Raw genomic sequence first — 23,312 nt, 5'->3', positions numbered from 1 at the left:
GGGGTTCGGGGATGGGTTTGGGGATGGATTTGGGATTTTGCTCACATTTCACTAACCGAATTTCGGATTGATTTGGGGTATTTTTTGGGGTGTTTTTTGGGGTTTTTGGGTCACAGCTGGACGAGTTCTACGTGGGGCAGGTGCCCCTGAAGGAGGTGACCTTCGCGCGGCTCAACGACAACATCCGCGAGGGGTTCCTGCGGGAGATGTGCCGCAAGTTCGGGGAGGTGGAGGAGGTGGAGGTGCTGCTGCACCCCAAAACCCGAAAGCACCTCGGGCTGGCCCGGGTCACCTTCGGCTCCTCCCGCGGCGCCCGCGACACCGTCCGGCACCTGCACAATGCCACCGTCATGGGCACGGCCATCCACGCACAGCTCGATGTCAGGGGTGGGTTTTTGGGGGTTTATAGGGGATTTATGGGGTTTATGTGGGATTTATGGGGGTTTATAGGGGATTTATGGGGAATTTATGGGGTTTATAAGGGATTTATGGGGGTTTATATGGGGTTTATAGGGGATTTATGGGGTGTCTGTGTCATGGGCACGGCCATCCACGCACAGCTCGACGTCAGGGGTGGGTTTTTGGGGGTTTATAGGGGATTTATGGGGTTTATGTGGGATTTATGGGGGTTTATAGGGGATTTATGGGGAATTTATGGGGTTTATAAGGGATTTATGGGGGTTTATATGGGGTTTATAGGCGATTTAAGGGGTGTTTGTGTCATGGGCACGGCCATCCACGCACAGCTCGACGTCAGGGGTGCGTTTTGGGGGGATTTGGGGGGTTTTCGGGGGTTTATAGGAGATTTATGGGGGGTTTATGGGGGATTTGGGGTTTTCTTGGGGTGTTTTTGGGGTCCGATGTGCTGCTTTGGGATATTTTGGGGTCTGACCCTGGTATTTTGGGATATTTTGGGGTCCCACATGCTGTTTTTGGGTCCCACGTGCTGTTTTTGGGGTCCCACGTGCTGTTTTTGGGGTCCCACGTGCTGTTTTGGGATATTTTGGGGTCCCACGTGCTGTTTTTGGGGTCCCACATGCTGGTTTTGGGCTCTGATTTGGGTTTTGGGGTGTCGCAGGGCAGCAGAGGATGAAACTCTATGACCTGATCGTCAGCGGCTCCTACACCCCCCAGACCGTCCCCACGGGCAGCGGCAAAAACAGCGCAGAGAGCCCCGACACGGTGAGATTTTGGGGGGGGGCGAGATTTTGGGGGGTTTAGGGGGGTTTTGGGGGGATTTCGGGGGGTTTGGCTGGGATTTCGGGGGGTCTGGGGGAGGCTTGGGGGGATTTCAGGGGAGAATTTGGGGGATTTGGGGGGATTTAGGGGATTTAGTGGGGAAATTGGGGGGGATTTGGGGGGGTTTGGGGAGAATTGGGGGAGAATTGGGTGAGAATTGGGGAGGATTTGGGGGGAATTTAGGGGGGATTTGGGGGGGGGTTGGGGGAAATTGGGGGGGTTTGGGGGAATTGGGGGGATATGGGGGAATTTATAGGGAAATTGGGGGGTTCTGGGGGGATTTTGTTGGTTTTGGGGTTCCTGGGGGGGATTTGGTGTGATATTGGGTGATTTTGGGGTGATTTTGGGTAATTTTGGGGCGCCTGATGTGGTTTTTGGGGTGATTTTGGTTAATTTTTGTGTGATTTTGGGTAATTTTGGGGTGATTTTGGGTAATTTTGGGGTGATTTTGGTTAATTTTGGGTTCCTGGATGTGTTTTTGGGTTAATTTTGGTTAATTTTGGTAATTAATTTCGGGGTCCCCCCCCCAGCCGCCCCCCCCGGCCGACCCCCCCCGGCGCCGCCCCTCGGCCGAGGGTCCCTTCGCCCCTCCCCCACCCCCGGGGGGCAGCGCGACCCCCCAGGACGGGGGTGGGGGAGGGGCCGGGGGGGGCTTCGGGCCCTTCGCCCCTCCCCCACCGCCACCCCCCTTCGGGGCCTTCGCCGACGGGAGCCCCTCCCCCTACGGCAGCAGGTGAGGCGGATTTTGGGGTCTTTTGGGGGATTTTGGGGATTTTTGGGGGGGTTGGGGGGATTTGGGGGGATTTTTGGGATTTTTGGGGGGATTTGGGGGGATTTTGGGGGGGTTTGGGGATTTTTGGGGGGATTTGGGGTGGAATTGAGGATTTTTGGGGAGATTTGGGGGGATTTTGGGGGAATTTGGGGGGAATTGGGGCTATTTTGGGGGGGTTTTGGGGGATTTTGGGGGGATTTGGGGGATTTTGGGGGGGTTTGGGGGGATTTTGGGATTTTGGGGGGATTTTGGGGGAATTGGGGGGAGTTGGGGGGGAATTGGGGGGAATTTGGGGGGTTTGGGGTTTGGGGGGATTTGGGGTTTGGGGGGATTTGGGATTTTGGGGGGGGTTTGGGATTTTGGGGGGGATTTTGGATCTTTTGGGGCAGATTTGGGATTTTTTGGGGAGTTTCCCAGATATTTTTGGGATTTCCCCAATTTTTGGTGGGATTTTCCCAATTTTTGGGGGAGATTTCCCCGATTTTTAGGGTGGGTTCTCCCTGATGTTTGGGGGGGATTATCTTAATTTTTGGGGGTTTCCCCTTTCCATGGGATTTGCCCAAATTTTTTGGAATTTCCTCAATCTTTGTATGGAATTTCACAGAATTTTTGGGGGATTTCCTCAATTTTTTATGGGATTTGCCCAATTATTTTTTTTTTTGAAATTTCCCTGATTTTTTGGGGTGGGATTTCCCCAATTTTTGGGGCGGGGGTTCCCCAATTTTGGGGTTTGATTTTCCCAGTTTTTTGGGGTGGATTTCCCCAATTTCTGGGGTGGGGTTCCCCAATTTTGTGGGGGAATTTTCCCAATTTTTGGGGTTGATTTCCCCAATTTTCGGGGTTGATTTCCCCAATTTTTGGGGTTGATTTCCCCAATTTTTGGGGTGGAATTTCCCCAATTTTGGGGTTGATTTCCCCAATTTTTGGGGTTGATTTCTCCAATTTTTGGGTGTAGATTTCCCCAATTTTTGGGGGTTGATTTCCCCAATTTTTGGGGTTGATTTCCCCAGTTTTTTTGGGGGGGAATTTCCGCAATTTTTGGGTGTGGATTTCCCCAATTTTTGGGGGGAATTTCCCCAATTTTCGGTGGGGAGTTTCCCCAATTTTTGGGGTTGATTTCCCCAATTTTTGGGGTTGATTTCCCCAATTTTTGGGGTTGATTTCCCCAGTTTTTTTGGGGGGGAATTTCCGCAATTTTTGGGTTTGGATTTCCCCAATTTTTGGGGGGAATTTCCCCCATTTTCGGTGGGGAGTTTCCCCAATTTTGGGGTTGATTTCCCCAATTTTTGGGGTGGATTTCCCCAATTTTTTGGGGTTGATTTCCCCAATTTTTGGGGTTGATTGCCCCAATTTTTGAGGTGGAATTCCCCAATTTTTGGGGTTGATTTCCCCAATTTTGGGGTCTCTCTGACCGCCCCTCCCCCTCTCCCCTTCCAGGCTCCCCTTCCCCCCGGACCCCTTCCCCTCCCCCCGCCGCCCCCCGGAGGGGGGTGGGGGAGTCCCGGGGGGCTCCTTCCCCTCCCGCCGCGCCCCTCCCCCACCCCCACCCCCTCCCCCACCCCCTCCCCCCTCGGGGGGCTCCTTCCTGCCCTTCCCCCCCCCTCCCCCCACCCCCTCCCTGCCTCCCCCTTCTTCCCCTCCCCCGCCCTCCCCCTTCTTCCCCTCCCCCCGGGGGGGCTCCCCCTGCCCCGCCCCCGCCCGGGGGGGGTCCCCGGCCCCCGAGGGGACCCCCGAGAGTGTCCCCTTCGCCCCCCACCCCAGCCTGGACTCGCGCATCGAGGCGCTGCTGAAGGAGCAGCGCTCCCACTTCTTCCCCGCCCCCGCCCCCCACGAGGAGGAGGAGGAGGGTGGGGGAGGGGCGGGGGAGGGGGAGGAAGGCCCCCCCACCCCCACCCCCCCCAAACCCCCCCGCACCCCGCCCAGCCCCCCCCCCGCCGGTGGGGAGGGGGAGGGGCCCGGGGAGCCCCCCCAGGAGGGGCCCGGGGGGGTCCCCGAAGAGCCCCCGGAGCCCCCCCGGGGTGGGGGAGGGGAGGGAGGAGCCCCCCCGAGCCCCCGACCCAACGGGCAGGAGAGGGTGAGTGGGGGAGGGGGGGTGGGGGGGGTTTGGGGGGGGTTTGGGGGGGGGGGTTGGGGGGTCTTGGGGGGGATTTTGGGAGGATTTGGGGAGGATTTGGGGAGGTTTTGGGGGGATTTGGAAGAGTTTGGGGGGGATTTGGGGGGTTTGGGGGAGGCTTGGGGGGGACTTTAGGGGGATTTGGGGGGGTTTGGAGAAATTTCAGGGGGATTTGAGGGGGTTTGGGGGGGATTTGGGGAGGTTTGAGGGGGTTTTAGGGGGGTTTTTGGGGGGTTTGGGGAAATTTTGGGGGGATTTGGGAGGTTTTGGGGAGGCTTGGGGGAGGATTCGGGGGGTTTCGGGGGGTTTTGGGGAAATTTGGGGGGATTTTGGGGGGTTTTGGAGAGGCTTGGGTGGGATTTGGTGGGTTTTGTGGGGGATTGGGGGGGGTTGGGGGGGATTTGGGGGGGTTCGGAAGGATTTGAGGGGGTTTGGGGAAATTTTGGAGTTTTTGGGGAGACTTGGGGGAGGATTTGGGGGGTTTCGGGGGGATTTGAGGGGGTTGAGGGAAGTTTTGGGGGATTTTTGGGAGGCTTGGGGGGGTTTGGGGAGGTTTTGGGGGAGGATTTGAGGAATTTGGGGGAGGATTTGGGGGGATCAGGGAGGTTTTGGGGGGGGTTGAGGGGTTTTGGGGGGATTTGGGGGGATTTGGGGGGTTTCAGGGGGATTTGAGGGGGTTGAGGGAAATTTTGGGGGGATTTGAGGGGGTTTTGGGGAGCATTTGGGACAATTTGGGGGGCTTTGGGGGGACTTCGGTCAGTTTGGGCCCATTTTGGTGTGATTTGGGCCGTTTTTGGGGTGATTTGGGCCGTTTTTGGGGTGATTTGGGCCGTTTTTTGCAGGTTTTTGGGGTGATTTGGGCTGTTTTTGGGGTAATTCAGTCTGTTTTGGGGTAACCTCCCGTCTGGGGGTGCCCCCAGCCCCATTTCACCCCTTTTTCTCCCCATTTTCAGACCTCCTCGGGGGAGGACATGGAAATCTCCTCCGACGACAACAGCGACGCCCCCCACGCCCCTCCCCCGCTGCCCCCCTCCCCCTTCCCGGAGCCCCCTCCCCCTCCCCCCTCCTTCCCGCCCCCTCCCCCCCCCCAGCCCCTCATGGCCGTGCCCCTCCCCCCGCGCCCCCTCCCCGATTTCGGGGGGTCCCCCCCGGCGCTGTTGGAGCTTTTGGGGCGTCCGGGGGGGCGCTGGGGGGGGGTCCCCACCCCCCTCCCGCTGCTGAGCCGCCTCCGCGCCCCCAAATCCGCCTTTGGGGGGGGGGGGAGGGGGCGGGGGGGGCGCCCCCTTCGCCCCTCCCCCACCGCCCCACTTCGCCCCTCCCCCGCCCCCCCGCTTCCCGCCCCCTCCCCCGCCCTTCGAGCCCCCCACGGCCGAGGAGAGACCCCCGGGGACGGACCCCCCCGCGCCCCCCGCGCCCCCCGAGCCCCCCGGGCCCGTGGAGGGGGTCCTGGCGGCGCTGGTGCAGGAGATGAAGGCCACGATGCAGCGCGACCTCAACCGGAAAATGGTGGAGAACGTGGCCTTCCGCGCCTTCGACGCGTGGTGGGAGCGCAAGGAGGAGCAGCTCAAGGTGGGCAAAAATCTCACCCAAATCTGACCCAAATCTGGGCAAAATCAGCCCAAAATCTGAGCAAAATCTGACCCAAAATCTGAGCAAAACCAGCCCAAAATCTGACCCAAATCTGAGCAAAATCAGCCCAAAGTCTGACCCAAATCTGACCCAAATCTTCGACACGTGGTGGGAGCGCAAGGAGGAGCAGCTCAAGGTGGGGGCAAAATCTGGGCCAAATCTGGGCAAATATGACCCAAAATCAGCCCAAAATCTGAGCAAAATCTGAGCAAAATCAGCCCAAAGTCTGACCCAAATCTGACCCAAATCTGACCCAAATCTTCGACGCGTGGTGGGAGCGCAAGGAGGAGCAGCTCAAGGTGGGCAAAAATCTGGGCAAAATCTGGGCAAATATGACCCAAAATCAGCCCAAAATCAGCCCAAAATCTGAGCAAAATCAGCCCAAAGTCTGACCAAAATCTGACCCAAATCTGACCCAAATCTTCGACGCGTGGTGGGAGCGCAAGGAGGAGCAGCTCAAGGTGGGCAAAAATCTGACCCAAATCTGGGCAAATATGACCCAAAATCTGCTTTAAAATCTGAGCAAAACCAGCCCCAAATCAGCCCAAAATCTGAGCAAAATCTGAGCAAAATCAGCCCAAAGTCTGACCAAAATCTGACCCAAATCTGACCCAAACCTTCGACGCGTGGTGGGAGCGCAAGGAGGAGCAGCTCAAGGTGGGGACAAAGTCTGAGCCAAATCTGGGCAAATATGACCCAAAATCTGCTTTAAAATCTGAGCAAAACCAGCCCCAAATCAGCCCAAAATCTGAGCAAAATCTGAGCAAAATCTGACCCAAATCTGAGCAAAATCTGAGTAAAACCAGCCCAAAATCAGCCCAAAATCTGACCCAAATCTGAGCAAAACCAGCCCAAAGTCTGACCAAAATCTGACCCAAATCTTCGACGCGTGGTGGGAGCGCAAGGAGGAGCAGCTCAAGGTGGGCACAAAATCTGGGCAAAATCTGGGCAAATATGACCCAAAATCAGCCCAAAATCTGGGCAAAACCAGCCCCAAATCAGCCCAAAATCTGAGCAAAATCTGACCCAAATCTCCGACACGTGGTGGGAGCGCAAGGAGGAGCAGCTCAAGGTGGGCAAAAATCTGAGCCAAATCTGGGCAAAATCAGCCCAAAATCTGACCCAAAATCTGAGCAAAACCAGCCCAAAATCTGACCCAAATCTGACCCAAATCTGACCCAAATCTGACCCAAATCTTCGACGCGTGGTGGGAGCGCAAGGAGGAGCAGCTCAAGGTGGGCACAAAATCTCACCCAAATCTGGGCAAAATCAGCCCAAAATCTGACCCAAAATCTGAGCAAAATCAGCCCAAAGTCTGACCCAAATCTGACCCAAATCTGACCCAAATCTTCGACGCATGGTGGGAGCGCAAGGAGGAGCAGCTCAAGGTGGGCACAGAATCTGACCCAAATCTGGGCAAATATGACCCAAAATCAGCCCAAAATCTGAGCAAAACCAGCCCAAAGTCTGACCCAAATCTGACCCAAAATCTGAGCAAAACCTTCGACACGTGGTGGGAGCGCAAGGAGGAGCAGCTCAAGGTGGGCACAAAATCTGAGCCAAATCTGGGCAAATATGACCCAAAATCAGCCCAAAATCTGAGCAAAATCAGCCCCAAATCAGCCCAAAATCTGAGCAAATCTGACCCAAAATCTGAGCAAAACCAGTCCAAAATCTGACCCAAATCAGCCCAAAATCTGACCCAAAATCTGACCCAAAATCTGAGCAAAATCTGACCCAAATCTGACCAAAACTGCCCTAAAATCTGCTTTGGAACCTGACCCAAAATCTGACCCAAAATCTGACCAAAACTGCTGCGGAACCAGCCCAAAATCTGACCAAAACCAGCCCAAAATCTGCTTTAAAATCTGACCAAAAACCAGCCCAAAATCTGACCAAAACCAGCCCAAAATCTGCTTTAAAACCAGCCCCTGAACCTGACCCAAAATCTGACCCAAACCCCCCATTTTCCCCCCAAACCCCCTGTTTTTCCCCCAAACCCCCCATTTTCCCCCCCATTTTGCCCCCCTGACCCCGATTTTGCCCCCCTGACCCCGATTTTGCCCCCCTGACCCTGATTTTGCCCCCCTGACCCCCATTTTGCCCCCCTGACCCTGATTTTACCCCCCTGACCCCAATTTTACCCCCCTGACCCCCGATTTCGCCCCCTGACCCCCCAATTTTCTCCCCCAGCCCTTCCAGTCGGGCCGGGGCCGTGAGGAGGCCCCGAGGCCGAAGGAGCCGCCCCCCGCCCTCCTCTCCCTCTCCCTCGTGGACTGGGCCCGGGGAGGGGGCGCGGGGCTGCGGGGCGCCCTCCGGCTGCCCTCCTTCAAGGTGCCCGTTTGGGGGGTCCTGGGGGGCTCTGGGGGGGATTTGGGGGGGATTTGGGGGTCTTGGAGGGGATTTGGGGGGGATTTGGGGGTCTTGGAGGGGATTTTGGCGGGTCCTGGGTGGGTTTGGGGGGGATTTATGGGTCTTGGAGGGGATTTTGGGGGGATTCGGGGGGTCCTGGGGGGGTTTGGAGGGGATTTGGGGGTCTTGGAGGGGATTTTGGGGGGATTCGGGGGGTCCTGGGGGGGTTTGGGGGGGATTGGGGGTCCTGGAGGGGATTTTGGGGGGTCCTGGGTGGGTTTGGGGGGGTCCTGGGGGGGTTTGGGGGGTCTTGGAGAGGGTTTTGGGGGGTCCTGGGGGGGGGTTGGAGGGGATTTGGGGGTCCTGGGGGGGATTTTGGGGGGTCTGGGGGGTCTTGGAGGGGATTTTGGGGGGTCCTGGGGGGCTTTAGGGGGAGTCTGGAGGGGATTTGGGGGTCTTGGGGGGGATTTTGGGGGTCCTGGGGGGGAATTTGGGAGTCCTGAAGGGGATTTTGGGGGTCCTGGGTGGGTCTGGGGAGGATCTGGAGGGGATTTGGGTGGCCCTGGGGGAGATTTGGGGAGAATTGGGGGGTCCTGGGGGGCTTTGGGGAGTCTTGGAGGGGATCTGGGGGTCTTGGAGGGGATTTTGGGGACATTTGGGGGTCTTGGAGGGGATTTTGGGGGGTCCTGGGGGGCTTTGGGGAGTCTTGGAGGGGCTTTGGGGAGTCCTGAAGGGGATTTTGGGGGGTCCTGGGCAGGTTGGGGAGGGATCTGGGGGTCTTGGAGGGGATTTTGGGGGGTCCTGGGCGGGTTTGGGGGGGTCCTGGGGGGGTTTGAGGGGTCTTGGAGGGGATTTTGGGGGGGATTTGGGGATTTTGGAGGTGATTTTGGGAGGTCCTGGGGGTGTTTGGGGGGGTTTGGGGGGGATCTGGGGGTCTTGGAGAGGATTTTGGGGGGTCCTGGGGAGGTTTGGGGGACCCTGGAGGGGATTTTGGGGGGTCCTGGGCGGGTTTGGGGAGGATCTGGGGGTCCTGGGGGGGCTTTGGGGTGCTGGGTGTCCCTTTTTGGGGAGGGTCTGGGGGGTTTCGGGGTTCTTTTTTCTCCCTTTTTTCATTTTTTTCCCGTTTTTCCCCATTTTTCCCCCGTTTCCCGCAGGTGAAGCGGAAAGAGCCGTCGGAGCTGAACGAGGGGGGGGAGGAGAAGCGCCCCCGACCCCCCACCCCCCCCGAGGAGGATGAGGATGGTGAGACCCCTCCCCAAAACCCCCAAAAAACCGCTAAAAAACCCCAAAAACCCCTTTAGATACCCCCTAAAAACCCCAAAAACCCAAAAAACACCCCAAAAAACCCCAAAAACCCCTTTAGATACCCCCTAAAAACCCCAAAAACCCCAACCCCCCCAAAAACACCCCAAAACCCCCTTTAGATACCCCCTAAAAACCCCAAAACCCCAACCCCCCTCAAAAACACTCCAAAAAACACCCCAAACCCCCCAAAACCCCCTTTAGATATGCCCTAAAAACCCCAAAAACCCCAAACCCTCCTCAAAAAAACCCCAAAAACCCCAACCCCCCAAAAAAACCACCCCAAAAAAAACCCCAAAAAACACCCCAAAACCCGCTAATAAACCCCAGAAAACCCCCAAGAAACCACACCACAAAAAAAAAAAAACAAAAAAACCCCATAAATAGCCAAAAAGTACCCCAAAAAATCCCCTAAAAAGCCAAGAAAAAATCCCCCTAAAAAACCCCAAAAAAACCCTAAAAATCCACCCAGAAACCCCGAAAAATCCTCCTAAAAACCCAAAAACCCCCCAAAAAACCCTCAAAAATCAGCTAAAAAACCCCAAAAACCCCTTTAGATACCTCCTAAAAACCCCAAAAACCCTAACCCCCCCCTAAAAAAACCCCAAAAACCCCAATCCCCCCCAAAAAAACACCCCAAAAAAACCCCCAAAAAACACCCCAAAACCCGCGACTAAACCCCAGAAAACCCCCAAGAAACCACATAAACCCCCCCCAAAAAGAATCCTAAATAGCCAAAAACTACCCCTAAAAATCCTCTAAAAAACCAAGAAAAAAACCCCCTAAAAAACTCCAAAAAAAACCCTAAAAATCCTCCAAGTAACCCCAAAAAATCCTCCTAAAAACCACCAAAAAAAAATCCCTAAAAAAGCACCAAAAATCTCCCGGAAAGCCCTAAAAAACCGCAAAAACCCCTTTAGATACCCCCTAAAAACCCGAAAAACCCCAACCGCCCCCAAAAAACACCCCAAAAAACACCCCAAAACCCACTAATAACCCCCAGAAAACCCCCAAGAAACCACACAAAAAAACCCCCCAAAAAAACCCCCTAAATACCCAAAAAGTACCCAAAAAAATACCCTAAAAAACGAAGGAAAAAAATCCCTAAAAAACTCCAAAAAAACCCTAAAAATCCTTCAAAGATACCCCTAAAAATCCTCTAAAAAACCAAGAAAAAAAATCCCTAAAAATCCTTCCAAGAAACCCCTAAAAATCCTCTAAAAAACCAAGAAAAAAATCCCCTAAAAAATCCCAAAAAAACCCCTAAAAATCCTCCAAGAAACCCCAAAAAATCCTCCAAAAAACCGCAAAAAATCCTCCTAAAAACCCAAAAACCCCCTGAAAAAACCCGCAAAAAATCCGCAAAAAACCCCAAAAAACCCACAAAAAATCCCCCGAACCACCCCAAAAAAAACCCCAAAAAACCCCAAAAAGCCCCAAATTTCCCCGAATTTGCCCCAAAGCAGAGAAGGAGCCGCCACGCGCCGCGGAGGGCCCCGGAAAGCGCCGGAAACTGTTCCGGTTGGACAGCGAAGGGGAGGAGGCGTCCGAAGAGTCCTCCTCGGCCAAGGTGGGACCCCCCCCCGATTTTGGGGACCCCCCCCCGAATTTTGGGGCCCCCCCCCGAATTTTGGGGACCCCCCCCGAATTTTGGGGACCCCCCCCGAATTTTGGGACCCCCCCCGTGTTTTGGGGATGGGTTTTGGGGACCCCCCCCGTGTTTTGGGGCCCCCCCCCGGATTTTGGGGCCCCCCCCGAATTTTGGGGCCCCCCCCCCCGGATTTTGGGAACCCCCCCCGTGTTTTGGGGATGGGTTTTGGGGACCCCCCCCCCGTGTTTTGGGGACCCCCCTGTGTTTTGGGGCCCCCCACGAATTTTGGGCCCCCCCCCCCGGATTTTGGGGACCCCCCCCCGGATTTTGGGGACGCCCCCCGATTTTGGGGCCCCCCCCCCGAATTTTGGGGCCCCCCCCCCCGAATTTTGGGGCCCCCCCCCCCGAATTTTGGGAACCCCCCCCGTGTTTTGGGGATGGGTTTTGGGGGACCCCCCCCCGTGTTTTGGGTACCCCCCCCGTGTTTTGGGGCCCCCCCCCCGAATTTTGGGAACCCCCCCCGTGTTTTGGGGATGGGTTTTGGGGACCCCCCCCCCGGATTTTGGGGCCCCCCCCCCGATTTTGGGGACCCCCTGACCCCCCGTGACCCCCAAAGGAGGAAGAGGAGGAGGAGGAGGAGGAGGACGAGGCCGAAGCGCAGAGGAGGAGGAGGAGGAGGAGGAGGAGGAAGGGGGAGGGGCCCCCCCCACCCCCCCGGGGACCCCCCCGGCCCGGCCCAGGTGAAGGTTTGGGGACATTTTCGGGGATTTTGGGACATTTTGGGGGGATTTGGGACATTTGGGACATTTTCGGGTCATTTGGGCCATTCGGGGACATTTTGGGGGGACTGGGGGACATTTTGGGGGGATTTGGGCCATTCGGGGACATTTTGGGGACATTTGGGGACATTTGGAGACATTTTGGGACATTTGGGGACATTTGGGGGTTGGGGACATCGAGGGGACCCCCCCGGCCGGGCCCGGGTGAGGGGTTTGGGGACGTTTGGGGACATTTTGGGTCATTTTGGGTCATTTTGAGTCATTTGGGGACATTTGGGGGAATTTGGGGACTTTGGGGGACGTTTGGGGGATATTTTGGGGGGGTTGGGGACATTTTTGGGGGGATTGGGGAGATTTTGGGGTTTGGGGACATTTGGGGACGTTTTGGGGGCATTTGGGGACATTTTGGGGATATTTTGGGGGGGTTGGGGACATTTTTGGGGGGCTGGGGACATTGGGGGGGTGGGGACATTGGGGGTTTGGGGACATTTTGGGTCATTTCGGGTCATTTGGGGACATTTGGGGACATTTGGGTCATTTGGGACCATTTTGGGTCATTTCGGGTCATTTGGGACCGTTTTGGGACATTTCGGGTCATTTGGGGACATTTGGGGATGTTTTGGGGACATTTTAGGAATATTTGGGGATATTTTGGGAATATTTGGGGACATTTTTGGGGGGTTTGGGGTCACTGTGGGGGGCGCAGGGGGGTGACCCCACTGTTGTCACTGCAGAGGAGGAGGAGGAAGAGGAAGAAGAGGAAGAAGAGGAAGAAGAGGAGGAGGAGGAGGAGGAGGAGGAGGAGGAAGAGGCTGAAGGCTCCTCCAAACTGTCGCCGTTCGAGGGGGGAGGGGACAGCAGCTCCTCCTCCCCGCGGCCTTCGTCCTCACCCTCCTCATCCTCATCCTCCTCATCATCATCATCATCATCATCATCATCATCCTCCGAGGACGAGGCCGAAGAGCCGCCGGAGCCGCCGCGGCCGCCCTCCCCCAAACCGGGTAAGTACCGCCCCAATTTCCCCAAAATTCGGGGCGAATATCCCAAAATTCGAGGTGGATATCCCAAATTTGGGGTGAATCTCCCAAATTTCGGGGTGGAGCTCCCAAATTCTGGGTTTAATATCCCAAATTTTGGGGTGAATCTCCCAAAATTCGGAGTGAATCTCCCAAATTTCGGGGTGAATCTTTCAACTTTTGGGGTGGATCTCCCAAATTTTGGGGTGGATATCCCAAATTTCGGGGTGAATATCCCAAAATTCAAGTTAATCTCCAAAATTTTGGGGTGAATCTCTCAAATTTCGGGGTGAATATCCCAAATTCGGGGTGGATCTCCCAAAATTCGGGGTGAATCTCCCAAATTTCAGTGTGGATCTCCCCAAATTTCGGGGTGAATATCCCAAAATTCGGGGTGGATCTCCCAGATTTCGGGGTGAATCTTTCAACTTTTAGGGTGGATCTCCCAAATTTCGGGGTGAATATTTCAAATTTTGGGGTGAATCTCCCAAATTTTGGGGTGAATCTCCCAAATTTCGGGATCCCCCCGCTGACCCCCCCCTTTTCTCCCGCAGCCCCTCCCCCGCCGCCGCCGCGCCCCTCCTCGCCCATCCCGCTGCTGCCGCCCCCCAAAAAACACCGAAAGGCCGAAGAGCCGCCCCCCGCCCCCCCACAACCACCCCCCCCGAGCCCCCCGAGCCCCCCGAGCCCCCCCAAACCCCCCACGCCCCTCCCCCGCCGCCGCGAGCCCCCCGCCCGCCCCCCGGCGCCGCCGCCGCGGTTGGTGGCGAACCTCCCGGCCGATCACGCGTCGCTGGTGAAGAGCTGCGCCGACACCTCCACCAACACCACCAACACCACCGACGGGGGTCCGGCGCGGCGCCCCCCGCCCCGGCGCCCGCCCCGCGCCGCCGCCGAGCACCTCGGGGCCTCCTCGCTGCTGGAGCTGTCCCGCGGCGCGCACAGCGCCCCCCGCAGGAGCCCCCAGCGCGGCGTTGGCGGCGATTTGGCGGTGTTGGCGGCCATCGCTCTCGATGACACCGACACCGACGCGCCGCCGGTGCTGCTGGAGCACAACTACGCCAAAACGCCGCCGGCCGCGCCCGCCGGGCACGCGCCGTGCCTGGAGGAGGTGCTGGAGGCGCCCGAGGAGGTGGTGGCGGAGCTGCCGCCGGTCGGCGGCACCGACAGCGACGCGGCGGTTCCGTCGGCGGTTCCGCCGCGGCGCAAACGGCACCGACCGCCGCCGCCGTCATCATCATCATCATCATCATCGAGTGACAGCGACAGCGACAGCGACAGCAGCGAGGGCGGCGCGCGGCGGTGGCTGCGGCCCCGTGGTGGCGGCACCGCGCCGGTGGCACCGGTGGCCTTCGCGCCGCGCAGCGAGTTCGAGCAGATGACGATCCTGTACGACATCTGGAGCGCCGGGCTGGACGCCGAGGACGCGCGGTTCCTGCGGGTCACCTACGAGCGGCTGCTGCAGCAGGACGGCGCCGCCCATTGGCTCAACGACACCCACTGGGTGCCCCACACCGATATCCTGACGGGGCTGCGGGTGGGGAGTGGGTGGGGACACTGGATTGGGTGTTGGGGACACAAAAATGGGTGTTGGGGATATTGGGATGGGCGTTGGGGACATTGGAATGGGCGTTGGGGACATTGGGATGGGTGTTGGGGACATTGGGATGGGCACTGGAGACATTGAATGGGTGTTGGGGACATTGGGATGGGCGTTGGGGACGTTGGATTGGGTGTTGGGGACGTTGGGATGGGCGTTGGGGACACTGGATTGGGTGCTGGGGACACAAAAATGGGTGTTGGGGACATTAAATGGGTGTTGGGGACGTTGGATTGGGCGTTGGGGACATTGGGATGGGCGTTGGGGACATTGGAATGGGCGTTGGGGACATTGGAATGGGCGTTGGGGACACTGGGACGGGTGTTGGGGACATTGGAATTGGCGTTGGGGACATTTGGATGGTTGTTGAGGACACAGGAATGGGCGTTGAGGACACAGGGATGGGCACTGGGGACACAAGGGTGGCACTGGGGACACCAAGATGGGTGTTGGGGACATTGGGATGGGCGTTGGGGACGTTGGAATGGGTGTTGGGGACACAAAAATGGGTGTTGGGGACATTGAATGGGTGTTGGGGACATTGGGATGGGCGTTGGGGACATTGGAATGGGCGTTGGGGACATTGGAATGGGCGTTGGGGACATTGGGATGGGTGTTGGGGACATTGGGATGGGCACTGGAGACATTGAATGGGTGTTGGGGACATTGGGATGGGCGTTGGGGACACTGGATTGGGTGCTGGGGACACAAAAATGGGTGTTGGGGACATTGGATGGGTGTTGGGGACACTGGATTGGGTGCTGGGGACACAAAAATGGGTGTTGGGGACATTGGAATGGGCGTTGGGGACACTGGGACGGGTGTTGGGGACATTGGAATGGGCGTTGGGGACACAAAAATGGGTGTTGGGGACACTGGAGTGGGGGTTGGGGACACTGGAGTGGGGGTTGGGGACACTGGAGTGGGTGTTGGGGACATTGGATGGGTGTTGGGGACATTGGAATGGGCGTTGGGGACATTGGGATGGGCGTTGGGGACGTTGGATGGGTGTTGGGGACATTGGATGGGCGTTGGGGACGTTGGATGGGTGTTGGGGACACAATGGTGGCACTGGGGACACCAAAATGGGCATTGGGGACACAAGGGTGGCACTGGGGACACAAAGATGGGCGTTGGGGACATTGGGATGGGCGCTGGGGACATGGGGATGGCCATTGGGGACATTGGAATGGCCATTGGGGACATTGGATGGGATTTGGGGACATTGGAATGGACCTTGGGGATATTGGATGGGTGTTGGGGACATTGGATGGTTGTTGAGGACACAAGGGTGGCACTGGGGACACCAAGATGGGCTTTGGGGACACGGGGATGTGCACTGGGGACACAAGGGTGACATCGGGGACATTTGGATGGTTGTTGAGGACACCAAGATGGGCATTGGGGACACAAGGGTGGCACTGGGGACACAGGGATGGGTTTTGGGGACACCAAGATGGGTGTTGGGGACATTGGATGGGCATTGGGGGACACAAAGATGGGCACTGAGAACATTGGATGGGCATTGGGGACACAGGGATGGGCCCTGGGGACACCAAGATGGGTGTTGGGGACCCAAGGGTGGCATTGGGGACATTGGATGGGCACTGGGGACACAGGGATGGGCATTGGGGACATTTGGATGGTTGTTGAGGACACAAGGGTGGCACTGGGGACCCAAGGGTGGCTCTGGGGCCCCAAGGGTGCCATCGGGGACACATGGATGGGCTCTGGGGACCCAAGGGTGCCATCGGGGACATTGGAATGGGTGTTGGGACACTGGATGAGCTCTGGGGACACAAGGGTGCCATCGGGGACACCAAGATGGGTGTTGGGGACATTGGGATGGGAGTTGGGACATTTGGGTGGTTGTTTGGGACACCAAGATGGTTGTTGAGGACATTGGAATGGGCGTTGGGGACATTAAATGGGTGTTTGGGACATTGGAATGGGCATTGGGGACATTGGGATGGGTGTTGGGGACATTGGGATGGGTGCTGGGACATTTGGGTGGTTGTTTGGGACACAAAGATGGGCATTGGGGACACAGGGATGAGTTTGGGGACATTGAATGGGCCCTGGGGCCCCAAGGGTGCCATGGCTGTCCCGTTGTCCCTTGACGCGCTCACTGACGCGCGCGGGCAGCCCGCGGCGCCGGCGCCGGTGGCCGGAGAGCCGCGAGCACCGGACGGGCAGCGCCCGCAGCGAGGGCTACTACCCCATCAGCCGGCGCGAGAAGGCGCGCTACCTGCGGCCCTGCCCCGCGCCGCGCCCCGACCCCGACGCGCCCGACGCACAGGTGAGCCCCGGGACGTCCCCACGGTGTCCCCGATGTCACCGCGGTGTCCCCACGCTGTCACCGCCCGCAGGGCCCCAACCGCGTCCTGTCGGAGCGCCGCTCGGAGCAGCGGCGGCTGCTCAGCGCCATCGGCGCGGCCGCGCTGCCGGACAGCGACCTGCTCAAGCTCAACCAGCTCAAGGTGGGTCCCGGTGGCGGCTCCGGGGTGGCGCGGTGTCACTGCGGTCACACCGGTGTCACTGGGTGTCCCCGGCACCGGTGACGTGTCCCCGTGTGCCGTCCTCGTGTCCCCCTCTTGTCCCCGTGTCCCCCCGTGTCCCCCCGTGTCCCCCCGTCCCATCCCCGTGTCCCCATGTCCCCGTGTCCCCCTGTGCCACCCCCGTGTCCCCCCCATGTCCCTGTGACCCCCCATGTCCCTGTGAACCCCATGCCATCCCCGTGACCCCCCCATGTCCCTTTGTCCCCCCGTGCCATCCCCATCCCTGGTGACACGTCTCCATGTCCCCCGTGTGCCATCCCTGTGTCCCTTTGTCCCCCCATGCCATCCCCATGTCCCCATGTCCCCACCGTGTCCCCCTGTGTCCCTTTGTCCCTCCATGCCATCCCCATGTCCCCCCGTGTCCCTGTGGCCCCCCATGTCCCTGTGTCCGCTGTGCCATCATCACATCCCCGTGTCCCCCTGTGTCCCTTTGTCCCCCCCATGTCCCCCCTGTGACCCCCCATGTCCCTGTGACCCCCGTGTCCCCCCCGTGTCCCTTTGTCCCCGTGTGCCACCCCTGTGTCCCTTTGTCCCCCCGTCCCCATCCCCGTGTCCCCGGTGCCATCCCCGTGTCCCCCCGTGTCCCTTTGTCCCCCCCATGTCCCCCTGTGCCATCCCCGTGTGCCATCTCCGTGTCCCCCCCCATGTCCCTGTGACCCCCGTGTCCCCCCCGTGTCCCTTTGTCCCCATGTGCCACCCCCGTGTCCCCGTGTGCCACCCCTGTGTCCCTTTGTCCCCCTGTGCCATCCCCATGTCCCCATGTCCCCCTGTGCCATCCCCATGTCCCCATGTCCCCCCGTGCCACCCCCGTGTCCCCCCCGTGTCCCTTTGTCCCCATGTGCCACCCCCATGTCCCCATGTCCCTCTGTGCCATCCCCGTGTCCCCCCCGTGCCATCCCTGTGTCCCCCATTGTGTCCCCCCCGTGCCATCCCTGTCCCCATTTCCCCCATCGTGTCCCCCTGTGCCACCCCCGTGTCCCCCCATGTCCCCCCGTGCCGTCCCCATGTCCCCCATCGTGTCCCCCCGTGCCCTCCCCGTGTCCCCCTGTGTCCCCCCATGTCCCCTCGTGTCCCTTTGTCCCCATGTGCCATCCCCGTGTCCCCCTGTGCCATCCCCATGTCCCCCCATGCCATCCCTGTGTCCCCCCGTGTCCCTGTGACCCTCCATGTCCCTGTGACCCCCGTGTCCCCCGTGTCCCTGTGACCCCCCCATGTCCCCGGTGCCACCCCCGTGTCCCCCCCGTGTCCCTTTGTCCCCATGTGCCACCCCCTGTCCCCCCCTGTCCCTGTGTCCCCCCCGTGTCCCTGTGTCCCCGGTGCCACCCCTTTTGTCCCCATTTCCCCGTGTCCCCGGTGCCACCCCCGTGTCCCCCGTGTCCCTGTGACCCCCCCGTGTCCCCGGTGCCACCCCTGTGTCCCCCCTTTGTCCCCCCAGTTCCGGAAGAAGCGTCTCCGCTTCGGCCGCAGCCGCATCCACGAGTGGGGTCTGTTCGCCATGGAGCCCATCGCGGCCGACGAGATGGTCATCGAGTACGTGGGCCAGAACATCCGCCAGGTGCGTGTCCCATCAGTGTCCCCACGGTGTCCCCAAGGTGTCATCGGGGCCATCGGTGTCCCCACGGTGTCCCCAAGGTGTCCCCAGGGTCATCAGTGTCCCCTCGGTGTCCCCAAGGTGTCCCCGTGGTGTCCCCAGGGCCATCAGTGTCCCCACGGTGTCCCTGCAGTGTCCCCAGGGCCATCGGTGTCCCCACAGTGTCCCATCAGTGTCCCCTCGGTGTCCCCTCGGTGTCCCCAGACCCCCTCAGGTGTCCCCAGGGCCATCGCTGTCCCCACGGTGTCCCCATGGTGTCCCCGGGGCTTTGGGTGGCCTCGGGTGGCCTTGGGTGTCCTTGGGTGTCCTTGGGTGGCCTCTGGGTGACCTCTGGGTGACCTTGGGTGGCCTCTGGGTGGCCTCTGGGTGACCCCGGGTGTCCTTGGCTGATCTCAGGTGGCCTTGGGTGGCCTCTGGTGAACTTGGTTGGCCTCTGGGTGGTCTCTGGGTGACCTCTAGGTGTCCTTGGGTGTCCTTGGGTGTCCTTGGGTGGCCTCTGGGTGACCTCTGGGTGACCTTGGTTGGCCTCTGGGTGGTCTCTGGGTGACCTCTGGGTGACCCCAGGTGGCCTCTGGGTGGCCTTGGATGGCCTCTGGGTGACCTCTGGGTGGCCTCGGGTGTCCTTGGGTGACCTTGGGTGGCCTCTGGGTGTCCTTGGGTGTCCTTGGGTGACCTCTGGGTGGCCTCTGGGTGGCCTCTGGGTGACCTCTGGGTGGCCTTGGGTGACCTCTGGGTGTCCTTGGGTGGCCTTGGGTGGCTTTGGGTGGCCTCGGGTGGCCTCTGGGTGGCCTTGGGTGACCTCTGGTGACCTTGGGTGGCCTCTGGGTGACCCCGGGTGTCCTTGGCTGATCTCGGGTGGCCTTGGGTGGCCTCTGGTGAACTTGGTTGGCCTCTGGGTGGTCTCTGGGTGACCTCTGGGTGACCCCGGGTGGCCTCTGGGTGTCCTTGGGTGACCTCTGGGTGGCCTTGGGTGGCCTCGGGTGGCCTTGGTTGGCCTCGGGTGACCCCGGGTGACCTCTGGGTGTCCTTGGGTGACCTCTGGGTGGCCTCTGGGTGGCTTTGGGTGACCTCGGGGTGGCCTTGGGTGACCTCTGGGTGTCCTTGGGTGACCTTTGGGTGGCCTCGGGTGGCCTCTGGGTGGCCTCTGGGTGACCTCTGGTGACCTTGGGTGGCCTCTGGGTGACCCCGGGTGTCCTTGGCTGATCTCGGGTGGCCTTGGGTGGCCTCTGGGTGACCTCGGGTGGCCTCTGGGTGGCCTCTGGGTGGCCTTGGGTGACCTCTGGTGACCTTGGTTGGCCTCTGGGTGGTCTCTGGGTGACCTCTGGGTGACCCCCGGGTGGCCTCTGGGTGGCCTTGGGTGCCCTTGGGTGACCCCGGGTGACCTCGGGTGACCCCGGGTGACCCCGGGTGGCCTTGGCTGACCCCGGGTGACCCGGGGTGGCCTCGGTGACGCGGGGCGGGCGCAGGTGGTGGCGGACATGCGTGAGAAGCGCTACGCGCAGGAGGGCATCGGCAGCAGTTACCTGTTCCGCGTGGACCACGACACCATCATCGACGCCACCAAGTGCGGCAACCTGGCGCGCTTCATCAACCACTGCTGCACGGTGAGCGCGGCGCGGGGGGCGCGGGGGGCCGGGGGGCTTGGGGGGTCCTGGGGGGCTCGGGGGGCTCAGGGGGTCCTGGTGGTCCCCAGGGCTTGGGGGTCCCACTGACCCCTTTAGTGCTTGGGGGGCTCAGGGGGTCCTGCTGGTCCCCAGGGCTTGGGGGTCCCACTGACCCCTGGTGCTTGGGGGGCTCTGGGGGTCCCACTGACCCCTTTAGTGCTTGGGGGGCTCTGGGGGTCCTGGTGGTCCCCAGGGCTTAGGGGGCTTGGGGGTCCTGGTGGTCCCCAGGGCTTGGGGGGCTCTGGGGGTCTGATGGTCCCCAGGACTTGGGGGGCTCGGGGGGTCTGATGGTCCCCAGGACTTGGGGGGCCGGGGGGCTTGGGGGTCCCCAGGACTTGGGGGGCTCTGGGGGTCCCACTGACCCCTTTAGTGCTTGGGGGGCTCAGGGGGTCCTGGTGGTCCCCAGGGCTTGGGAGGCTCTGGGGGTCTGATGGTCCCCAGGACTTGGGAGGCGCGGGGGGTCCTGGTGGTCCCTTTAGTGCTTGGGGGGCTCGGGGGGCGCTGGGGGTCCCGGGGCTTGGGGGTCCCACTGACCCCTGGTGCTTGTGGGGCTTGGGGGGTCCTGGTGGGCCCCAGGGCTTGTGGGGCGCTGGGGGTCTGCTGGCCCCTTTACTGCTTGGGGGGCCCACTGACCCCCGGGGCTTGGGGGGCTATGGGGGTCCTGGTGGCCCCCAGGGCTTGGGGGTCCCACTGACCCCTTTAGTGCTTGGGGGGCTCTGGGGGTCCTGGTGGCCCCCAGGGCTTGGGGGGCACGGGGGGTCCTGGTGGTCCCCAGGGCTTGGGGGTCCTGCTGACCCACGGTGCTCTGTGGGTCCCCCTGACCCCTCATGCCCTGGGGGTCGCTGTGGGTCCCACTGACCCCAGTACTTGGGGGTCCCCTCACCCCGGTACTTGTGGGTCCCACTGACCCCGGTACTTGTGGGTCCCGCTGACCCCGGTGCTTGGGGGTCCCGCTGACCCCGGTACTTGGGGGTACCACCGACCCCCCGGTACTTGTGGGTCCCGCTGACCCCGGTGCTTGGGGGTACCACCGACCCCCCCGTACTTGTGGGTCCGCTGACCCCCGGTGCCCCCCAGCCCAACTGCTACGCCAAGGTGATCACCATCGAGGCGCAGAAGAAGATCGTCATCTACTCGAAGCAGCCGATCGGCGTCAACGAGGAGATCACCTACGACTACAAGTTCCCCATCGAGGACACCAAGATCCCGTGCCTGTGCCGCACCGAGAGCTGCCGCGGCACCCTCAACTGACGCGCCGGCGCCGCGCGGGGCCCGCGGCGGGAACGGCGGCGCGACCGCGGCTCGGGGGCCGAGGGTGACGCGGCGCGTCCGCGGTTGGGTTTTGGCCAACGTGGTTGGGGTTTGGCTGCCACCGTTGGGTTTTGGCCACCATGGTTGGGTTTTGGCCACCAGCGTTGGGTTTTGGCCACCATGGTTGGGTTTTGGCCACCAGCGTTGGGTTTTGGCCACCATGGTTGGGTTTTGGCCAACGTGGTTGGGTTTTGGCTGCCACCATTGACTTTTGGCCACCATGGTTGGGGTTTGGCCACCACCGTTGGATTTTGGCCGCCACCGTTGACCTTTGGTCACCACTGTTGGATTTTGGCCGCCATGGTTGGGGTTTGGCTGCCACCATTGACCTTCGGCCGCTGTGGTTGACGTTTGGCCACCGCCGTTGGCTTTTGGCTGCCATAGTTGGGGTTTGGCCACCGCCGTTGGCTTTTGGCCACCACCGTTGGGGTTTGGCTGCCACCATTGACCTTTGGTTGCCGTGGTTGACGTTTGGCCACCGCAGTTGGGTTTTGGGCACCGCCGTTGGGTTTTGGCCACCGGGATCAGCGTTTGGCCACCGGGAGCCACCACCGACCGGAGGGAGCCGAGAGTCGACCTTTGGCCGCCGCGGCACTGCCGCCCCTCCCCCACCACGATGACATCACCGTGACATCACCGCGACATCGCAGTGACATCATCGCGACGTCGCCGTGACATCATCGCGACGTCACCGCGCCCCTCCCCCCTCCCAAAAAAGGCTTTTTTCTCCCTTTTTTTTGGCTGTTTCTTGTAGAAACTGGGGGCGTGTCTGGGGTGGGGGGGGGGATGTGGGGGAGGGGGGGGTCTGCCCCTCCCCCCCCCGCCCCTCCCCCCACTCTGTAAATACCCCCGGGGGGTGTAAATACCTGTACATGCCCCTCCCCCCTGTACATATGTGGATATGGGGGGGCCCCCGAGCCCCCCCTTTTTATAAAGGGCCACTGAGCTTTGGCACCGCCTCCGTCTCTGTTTTTTGGGGGGCTCTGGGAGGTTTTGGGGGTTTTGGGGTTGGCCTGTGGGACTCTGGGACATGTGTGAGGGATTTTTGGGGATTTTGGGGGTTTTGGGGTTGTCCTGTGGGACTTCTGGGGATTTGTGAAGGATTTTGGGGGGCTCTGGGGGGTTTTGGGGGTTTTGGGGTTGGCCTGTGGGACTCTGGGACACGTGTGAGGGATTTTGGGGGATTTAGGGGGTTTTGGGGTCGGCCTGTGGAACTCTGGGACACGTGTGAGGGATTTTGGGGGGCTCTGAGGGGTTTTGGGGTCGGCCTGTGGGACTCTGGGACATGTGTGAAGGATTTTGGGGGGCTCTGAGGGGTTTTGGGGTGTGAGCTGTGAGTATGAGGAGGGCTCAGAGCAGCCCCAGGTGTGAGCTGTGAGGATGATGAGGGCTCACAGGTGTGAGCTGTGAGGATGATGAAGGCTCACAGGTGAGAGCTGTAAGGATGATGAGGGCTCACAGGTGTGAGCTGTGAGGATGATGAAGGCTCACAGGTGTGAGCTGTCAGGATGATGAAGGCTCACAGGTGTGAGCTGTCAGGATGATGAAGGCTCACAGGTGAGAGCTGTGAGGATGATGAGAAGGGGGCGGCTCCTACAGGGGCTGATTTAGAGGGAGTTTTTCCTCACATCACTTTTGCACGGAGCTGCTGGAGGAGAGGAGTTTTTGGGGGGCTCCCGGGGCTGTCTCATGGAGGGACGATGGGCGCTTCGGAAAGGATTTGGGGGATCATTTGGATTCGTGGAGCTTTGCTCAAAGGAGGAGCCGAGGGACAAACCTTCGTGCCGAGAAGCAG

General features: G+C 60.2%; 2 protein-coding genes across 2 annotated transcripts in view; both read left to right on the top strand.

The window, feature by feature from the left end:
• Positions 1 to 95: 95 nt before the first annotated feature.
• LOC140681362 (histone-lysine N-methyltransferase SETD1A-like) lies at positions 96 to 22,468 on the top strand (the record flags this gene model as incomplete). Its single annotated transcript, XM_072921010.1, has 17 exons — positions 96 to 387; positions 1,079 to 1,182; positions 1,770 to 1,972; positions 3,773 to 3,833; positions 5,078 to 5,134; positions 5,484 to 5,693; positions 7,947 to 8,087; positions 9,260 to 9,308; positions 10,871 to 10,977; positions 12,727 to 12,778; positions 13,348 to 13,418; positions 13,491 to 14,310; positions 16,523 to 16,692; positions 16,763 to 16,873; positions 18,387 to 18,506; positions 20,009 to 20,146; positions 21,284 to 22,468. Coding segments are annotated over 17 exons (2,880 nt in total), but the record flags the coding sequence as incomplete, so codon positions are not given.
• LOC140681361 (histone-lysine N-methyltransferase SETD1A-like) overlaps positions 21,818 to 23,312 on the top strand; it is a 156,637-nt gene continuing 155,142 nt past the window's right edge. The window contains exon 1 of the mRNA XM_072921009.1: positions 21,818 to 21,826. Within this exon, the coding sequence (XP_072777110.1) occupies positions 21,818 to 21,826 (9 nt within the window). The remainder of the gene's footprint in view (positions 21,827 to 23,312) is intronic.

The sequence above is a fragment of the Taeniopygia guttata genome, chromosome 35 (genome assembly GCF_048771995.1).
Source record: "Taeniopygia guttata chromosome 35, bTaeGut7.mat, whole genome shotgun sequence".
Taxonomy (NCBI): Eukaryota; Metazoa; Chordata; class Aves; order Passeriformes; family Estrildidae; genus Taeniopygia; species Taeniopygia guttata.
The sequence above is the reverse complement of the archived record's forward strand: the minus strand, read 5'-3'. Positions and strand labels throughout refer to the sequence as shown.